Consider the following 8296-nt stretch of genomic DNA (forward strand, 5'->3'; position numbering starts at 1 on the left):
GCCATCAAGATGCTTGTATAGCTAACTTGGTTAGCTTTAACCACATAGACTGTTAAAGACGAGCAGAGTAATGCAATATCTCACATTCTTTTTCTTTTCCTCTTCGTTTTAAAGAATATCCGATAGCAACTTTGTAAAATAATGCCTAGCTGAGAGAACAAGCTCGAAATATATATGAGAAATTCAAAACCGTGTTTCCCACAGTATTCTGGGCTCAACATCATTCTCTGATATCTATCTAAAACATTGCATGGGCTTGCTTCTACAGTAAGATCATTAAAGTCACCAGCTATTCAATGTCAGAGTCGCCTTTTGCATCAGTACCCGTTCAACAAGCAGCTTTCTCATTCATCAGCTACTATGCACATGGCAGGTCGTGCAATGGGTGACCCTTTTGGTTTCTTGCCATTATATTTCGTGCAAGGGAGACTTGCTTTCCAACCACGAAGACAAATGCCTTACCCTTCCCACTGGCACCTCTAGCAGTTCTTCCAACGCGACGCACATATTCACTAGGATCACGTGGGAAGTCGAAGAGTACAACATGATCCACCCCAGTAAAGTCAATTCCACGTGATGCTCTGTGGAAATTGTCAGATGCATCAAAATTGCTACGATATGACTTCCATCTTATAGGAAGGTTAGTAACATGACCCTAGTAGTGGTGCCATGGAGGTAGAATACAGGTAAATATGCATAAAAGGCAAATAAATTACCTATCAGTGCAAACCAAAAACTGAGAGACTTTATCTGTCTGATTACGGGTGAACTCCTTGAAATTTGCAAGCCTTGATTCTTGTTCCACAGCAGCATGGAAGGGTAGAACTTGGACGCGAGTCCCTTTTCTGTCAAGACGCTTTAATGCATTCTCAACTTTTCTACATGTCTCAATCTGTAAATTGAGAAGGTATAAGCTAGCATAAATCATACGGGTTTAAAAAGTTATGAAGACCATGTTACAGAATTAATCCATTCTAAAAACTCTTACACAATGTTTTCTTGATAGATGTTGGTCGAGCAAGAAACTAAGCATTTAGCAAAAAGTACAGTGAGGTGCAAGCCAACTATACTGGAATTATACAAGAGAGCCCTCAAAACATAAGAGATCAAACGTACCTTGTTACAGAAAACAATTGTTTTGGAAACTGGGCTTTCCTCCACCAGCTGCAGAAGAGCAGATTTCTTATTCAAAAAAGCAGTTTCTGGAGTTTTCTCAATCTCATCTTGTCCGCTGCAGTCTACAAGAACCTGGACATGCAACCTAATAATTATTATTCATTGTCAGCTGGTTTAAAATCCCTTTATCATTCAATGCTTACATCTTCATATATTTGGTGCATGAAGAAGTGATTTGTGCATGCTGCTCATTCTAGGACTCATCTGAATTTTACCTGAACACCCATGCTGACAACAGAATAATAGCTTGGACTCCTCATCATATTCTTAATATTATTTAACCAATCTTCTTTGAACTGATTATGTATGTATGATAGCTATCCAAATTTTTATGGCAAGCAGAAGATTTTACTGGTCTGTAAAATATGGACCAGCAGGAATGAAAGTAAATTCCTGATCTTCATACATATTGATCTTCAAGCAATATGTATGAAAAGTGTTCTACAGACACTTTGCATCAGGATATTTCGGTTCTGAAAATGATTATATAATATTTTTGAGAAAGGTCTTGGAAGAGATCCCATGTTTCATGACTTCAGGGAAAGCTGAAAACTCATTTATACAAGCAAACGTGATAATAATGTCAACAAGGAAGAATGGTGGTGGTTTGAATAATGCATCCCAAATCCTATTCAAATATCCCTTTTTCAACAGATCACAGTGAATTTTTTAGATGTAATCAATATTAGGTTCAATGCTTGCAAGGCTTCAGATGTAACCGAACAAACTTGCTAATTGTTAGGTTCAATGCTTACGAGGCTTCAGATGTAGCCATGTAGGATGACAGAGATGAGATGGGAAGAATGTTATTTTGTTTTCTTCTCTTCTTGTTATTCTTTTGTTTCCACGAATTCTGTTTTAAAGAACTCCGTTGTTTAAACAATTTTTTTTTTTTTTTGATAAGCCCGTTGTTTAAACAATTACAAGTAGTTCATGCAATATGTAATGCATTTGAGTGATGAAAATGGATGAAGGACAAAATTGACCACAATCTGAGACTTTAAGGTTCACGCTGCTCAAATTAGGACTAGAGGGACCAAATTGACAACCTACCTAAACTTGGCGGAAACCAAACTAAGTCTAGCCTAAAAAAAAAAAAAAAAAAACAAAAGGGAGAAAACACTTGAAACCAACCTCTTCAAGGCCAGGGCTTACACGATGCATACCAGGCCCCATGATCACTTCACAATCAGGAAATATTTCAACTAGTTTGTTGTATGTATCTCTTGGCAAAGTTGCAGTCACAAATAGATATTGTGCGGTAACAGGTGAAGAATCTATCAAACTTTTCAATGCTACTTCAAAATCCTCATCATTAAAGAGTATGTCGACCTCATCCAACACAGCACTGCAACACATAGTTTCAATTATTTTTAGCGGTGGCTCAATATCTCGTAAAAATAGCTGTGCCATGCAAGTAGATTTAACACACAGCAAGACTAAAATGGGCTGGTAAAGACCATTTGAAAGGTCACAAGTCGGAGTTCCCATCAAACAAATATGTTGCAGTTTGTAAAATTGCAAAATAGTTATCGTACAAATGTGTTGCTAATCAAATGAAAACTTGGTTACCTTCTTAGGTTTATTAACTGCAAGAAGCCTTCTTTAATCAGAAACATAAAACGACCAGGTGTTGCAATTAGAACATCAACACCCTGTTTTAGATTTTCCAATTGAGTTCTCTGTCGAAAACCACCCGTCACAACCATAGATTTGAATGGAACCCCAGATTTTGAGATTGCTCTGCAATTATGCAAAACCTGCAGAAGTTCTCATCAAATTAAAAGGTTAACATCTTGAGAGGGATGAATGAGAACAAGAGTATAATTTGAAGGAAGTGATTACAGCAATGAAAGTTTCATATTAAAAAAAGTGAAGGGTCCATACAAATCAGAAGTTCTCAAAATTAGGGTGTGTATTATATATATATACATTTTATAAGTAAAAAAAAAAAAAATCAAGGTGTATATATATATATTTATAAGTACTAAGAAAACTTTATTGACAAATAATAGGTATAGCCAAGTGCACATGGTGGATATTATAAATACACTGCTAAAGAATGTAATTAGAGAGTCTACATCATCAAACCAATATGTTGACACATTTACAACCAAGTACCATTGCATTTCACAGTTATATTGCATCTGGATACTTATACCAAATGATTTCTCTGAGTATATCTCAATAAAGGACGAAATCCACTGTCTTGAAAAAAAAAAAAAAACCCAAATATCTTTTGGTCCCTATATCTTCATGACCTCCAGATCACAATTCTGCCCTACCTAGGGCAATTTTTCCTCGTTTTTGGTAAGTACCAGGCATTCAATCAACAAATATTATACAGACAACTTTTGTAGCTTCTTCATCCCATGTGCTGTGTTTCTCACTCATCCAAGCAGTCCTATCAACTTTAACTAAACCTCCTATTCACTTATTTATTGGAGAAGATAAATACCCCAATAAGTCCAAGAATAAAAGCTTCAAGAAAGGCCAATGAGATTGTAAATATATCTAGCATTTAACAAAGTTAAATTTCTGTTCTGTTTCATGTCTATAAACTTACAATTTGCGTGCTTCTATCCTTCAAGATTTTGTCAGACTTCTACAATAACAAAAGTTATGCTGATGTTCTGGTTTTGCTTCTATAAACTTACAATTTGCAAGTCTCTTTCCTTCGGGATTAAGTATATTGTCAGCCAGTAATGTTCCAGTGGTCCACAAGATTGTGGAAGTGAATACAACTTTTTTTTTTGATTGGTAAACAAATTTTTATTGATCAAAAGAAGGCAAAAGCCCAAGTATATGGGACATATACAAGAGCAGTGCCTAGGCTTGCTAATTTATAGATACAAGGAAATCACGGCAACTAAAAAGGTGCAACAACGAAAAAAATTTCATGTGCAACATGTAGCAATGCATCTTTCTTCCACCGGGAGACAAGGTCAAACAAATTGAAGAAATGGCAAGAAACCATGAAATAGTTGGTCAGCAGCCACTAAACAACAATGTGCAGAAATTAAGAAGGAAAAAAAACTAAACAACTTATGAAAATTAATAAAGCAAAAATGATACAGCAAAGCAGTATGCTGACATGAGTTGAGCACAATAGCACCTGACCTGGGAAGCCAACTCGGCAGTTGGTACGATGATAACAACTCGAGGACTTTGTGACGAGGTTTTGCTAAGTTCTTGAAGTTCTTCTTGCCTCAAACGCTGAATTATTGGTGCAAGATAAGCCAATGTCTTTCCCGACCCACTTTGGTCAGCTATGATACAGCTATTTCCCTCAATAACGAATGGAAATGCCATGGCCTGTTTTTTAAAATGTTACCCATGGGTATAAGTTGTGTTCAACATTAAGGTTAATAGGCTTCTTTATACAATTATGAGGTTTAGCAGATAAGAAAACTTGATTTAGGCTACACCTTTTGTATAGTTTGAATGATAGATCATAGTCCACCATATTAAAATGTCATATACAACTCAATTCAACTCAGCTCTTACATATGTTTTAGGAAACTTGTGCATTAACAATAATAGGAACTAGGGTAACAAACTAAATGTAAGGTACCCAGTTGCTTGAATCAAAAGCAAAAGGTTGTCAAGATAACACAGGTATGCTTTTCAATCCAAATGGATGCAAGATGTCTCACGTGACGGCATCCCCGAAACTGGAATGCAATATGCTCATCAGCACATGTATCAGCATTCAACACAGTAAACAAGCGGTAAAACTGTTGGTGTAACACCCCTGTCCCACATTGGGAATATGAATAACTCACAGAGATGGGTAGGTCATAATGGTATTCACGGGTGTTAAAGAGAGGGGTGATGGTTTCCTTCTGTTATTTTACCCTCTGGAAAGGGTGGGGAAAAGAGAGGGGTGATAGTTTCCCATTGGAAGGGGATAGTTTTTACTGAGTATTGAAGTACAAGGTGGGAGACACCCTATCCAAAACTACAACCACCAAAATTGTGGAAGATCCAGGTAGATCACAAAACTAATACATAGAGCAGATCATTGACAATAAACTATTAGGTTTGCAGGCAAACATTATGAATTGAAAAATCTGGGATCTGATGGGACCCAATTGAGGGCCCGGACAATTTTTAATGAAAATAATTTACACATTTTATATCATATGATATTTAATTCAATCAAAAAGATGTTGTGATGTTGAGATACCTGTATATGTGAAGGGCGCGAGTAACGTAACCCTCTTAAAGATTCAATCATAAATTCACTGCAGCCCAATTCTCCAAATGATTTTTTACTGAAAAAGTCTACCCTGTCAGTAGACAATTTCCTCATTCGCTTTAGAATGTCTTCAGATTGATAGTCATATTTGGACCCTCCACTGCCCCAACCTCTTAGGTTCCGAGCAGAACCTCTTGGCACTGAAATATCTGATATCCGAGTTTTAGTATCTGATTTGTTAGGTTTACCCGGTGTGTTTAGATTCTCTAAGTGTGGTTCAAAACCATGTTTTGGAGAAAGATCAAAATTGTCTGCTGTCCCTCTTATTTGCATCATGTCACTGGTTTCTTGGGATTGGGAGGCTCCTGGAACTCTTCCTCTATTTCTGAAGGCGATTTCTTTATTCTTTCTCCCAATACGTTCCTGTTTAGGATGTGAAATGACATGCTTACCAAATGACCTATCTTCTACAAAGATTTTGTCGTCATTTTCTGTCACATCTTGCTTTATCTGAGAAGTATTTTTTACTAGAGCTCGCACTCTCTGTGCTTTTAATCTTCCAAAATTTGCAGCAAAACCCCTGGCACGTGCTGTTAAGGAATCATTAGTTATAATAGCTGTGACACGATGGGTGTAAAACCTAAGAAACAATCTGAAAATCATATCAAACAAATAAATGGTGATTTTAAAGGAAATTATAGGATTTATTCCACAAATATCAATATGGTACATGTCGGGGGACAACCTACAGGTATGAGGTCAAAAGATGAATTATTTCAAAATGAGAAATTTGGAACACAAGACCAATAAGTTCAATTCATTTTGCAACCAAATGCAACAAATGATTTCAATCAGGACAAAAGTCAAAACTACATAGAAGCCCTCTTCTTCACAGCTCACACAGTGCATCTGTGCCCAAGTAACGCTAGTCACCACCCAGTAGTCTCATGATTTGCTTGTTTATCTGATCCACAAATGTTTTCCTTGGCAAATAGAATGAGAGAAAATTTAGACCTCACTTTTAATTACTAAAGCTTTATTAAGAATTAGCTCTTCATCTCAGCATTTTTCTTTAAAGCTAGAAAGGCATGCCCATGACATTGGAAATAAATACACGCCTCTAGAAAGTTTGAACAAGAGTAACCATGGGATGCTGACAGATGTTAATCGTTTATGCAGGATGATGCAATTTTTTTTTCCAAAAAAATGAGAATTCAGTATCTAAATAAGTTCCATTGGGCTCTGTTCAAATAAGATCAATTCAACTCAATTGCCAACATATGAAGTAATTTTACATGAAAGTACAAGTTGAGGATACAAACTAGTTTTATGCGTTCTAACGTGGGGGCCTTGTCGGCCTGGGCATAAATTGACCTAATCTAGGTCGGGGTTAAATGTTTAAGAATACTATTCTGTGTCATAACTATTATACCCACGTTTTGAAAATAAAGAAAGTGTAAGGAGCAAGAAATTGAATCATAGAGCAGAATTCAGGAGAAAACAGGGCAAACAAAGAACACCTTCATTAGCAGTATTACTATTGATGGAAGCCTCCGTATTTTTGGCATCATTTAAATTATTGTACCGCTCGTTTTGGTTTGAAATGGGAACCGTGGTGGGAGCAGTGGAGGGGTTCCAAGAGAGAACGTCCTTGGAAGGAATAGGAGACTCATGATGATGATCATCATCGCTTCCTCCCCAAACAATGAACTTTTCGCCGGTGTCATCATCAGTCAGCTGATAAGCTCCAGGATTTTCCATCGGTGTGCGCTTATACCCAGCTCTAACAACCAATCTGAACCCGCTCTCATGGCGGTTGGGGGATGACTTCCAGTTCGTTTCAAGGAATCTGAATTTAGGTTTGTGGCTCAAGTGTACAGTTACTGGAGTTGGAGGAGTTTTTGCCAGCAGCATTTCCTTTATGCTTCTCTTGAATATATCTCAATGAAAGATTATAACCAAGTTTTTCAAGATATTTCTACGAAAGAGAAGACCCAGAAAAAAAATTAAGAAAATATATCAGAAGAAAGTGCAATGGTTGAAGCAAATTTCATATTTGCATATCTCATTGAAGTACAAAATAGAGAAGAACCAATTCATTCCCCCATCGTCCTGAGGAAAAGATAAACAAAATTTAAACAAAAAAAAAAAAACCAGAAAAGCATTCATACAGTAACCCAGTTTGCAAATATGCGTTTTCTAAGCAAAGGGTGTGAGAAACTTAATACCTTCTTTCTAACGTACGAAAATGGTGGACGTGCGAGTGTTCTGCCGCGTCTGGCTTTAACTCGATTGTTTACAACAGATAACACAGAAAAAGATCAACGTGAAAAAATGGGCCTGGGCTTCATTTAACTTAGAGAGCCGCCACAAGGCCCACAACCCACAAACTTTGGGCTCAATTTGTGGAGATAAAACTTTTTAGTTTAATTTTATTTTAAATTAAAAAAAGTCTGGATAAATTTTTAAAAAAATATCTAAAATTTTTAAAGAGAAATGATAGTTGTAATCATAAGTATGTAAATGTCATAGAATCAATTTGAAAAAAGTGAATAAAAACGGGATCTACATAAAAATAAATTATTTTTTTAATTGTAGACCTTATTTTTTTTTTCAAAACGACTATATAAGATCCAACTCTTTTTCAAAGTGACTACACGGTATTTGTGCATTTCACGACTATACATAACATTACTCATTTTTAAAATGAGGATTAAGATTTAAACTATAAGCCCAACGTTAAAGGCTCGAAAAATATTATTGGTCTCACTTTATATGTTTTTTTTTCTCTTTTTAGATCTTAAAATTTGAATAAAAACTCTATAAGATCTTGATTTGAAAGTACGAAAATAATCATTTGAGCCAAATCTCCAAATGTACACAAAAATCCATTTATATTAATTTAGGGGATAAGGAGAC

At 36.1% G+C, this 8296-nt stretch overlaps 1 protein-coding gene across 3 annotated transcripts; it reads right to left on the reverse strand.

Moving 5' to 3' along the window:
- Positions 1-68: 68 nt before the first annotated feature.
- On the reverse strand, positions 69-7687 carry LOC122294095 (DEAD-box ATP-dependent RNA helicase 50). Of its 3 annotated transcripts, none has more exons than XM_043102557.1 (9): positions 7606-7687; positions 6898-7355; positions 5366-5967; positions 4297-4491; positions 2749-2936; positions 2311-2524; positions 1117-1248; positions 717-892; positions 69-581 (listed from the first exon to the last, which is right to left on the reverse strand). In XM_043102557.1, exons 2-9 carry the CDS (start codon positions 7289-7291, stop codon positions 359-361), a joined length of 2124 nt encoding a protein of 707 aa, XP_042958491.1. In that variant the 5' UTR covers positions 7292-7355; positions 7606-7687; the 3' UTR covers positions 69-358. The 3 variants fall into 3 exon arrangements, with proteins under 3 accessions (XP_042958491.1, XP_042958490.1, XP_042958492.1); XM_043102556.1 differs by having other exon boundaries at positions 6898-7489; positions 7606-7683; XM_043102558.1 differs by lacking the exon at positions 6898-7355 and having other exon boundaries at positions 7606-7659.
- Positions 7688-8296: the final 609 nt, after the last annotated feature.

The sequence above is a fragment of the Carya illinoinensis genome, chromosome 14, assembly GCF_018687715.1.
Source record: "Carya illinoinensis cultivar Pawnee chromosome 14, C.illinoinensisPawnee_v1, whole genome shotgun sequence".
Classification (NCBI taxonomy): domain Eukaryota; kingdom Viridiplantae; phylum Streptophyta; class Magnoliopsida; order Fagales; family Juglandaceae; genus Carya; species Carya illinoinensis.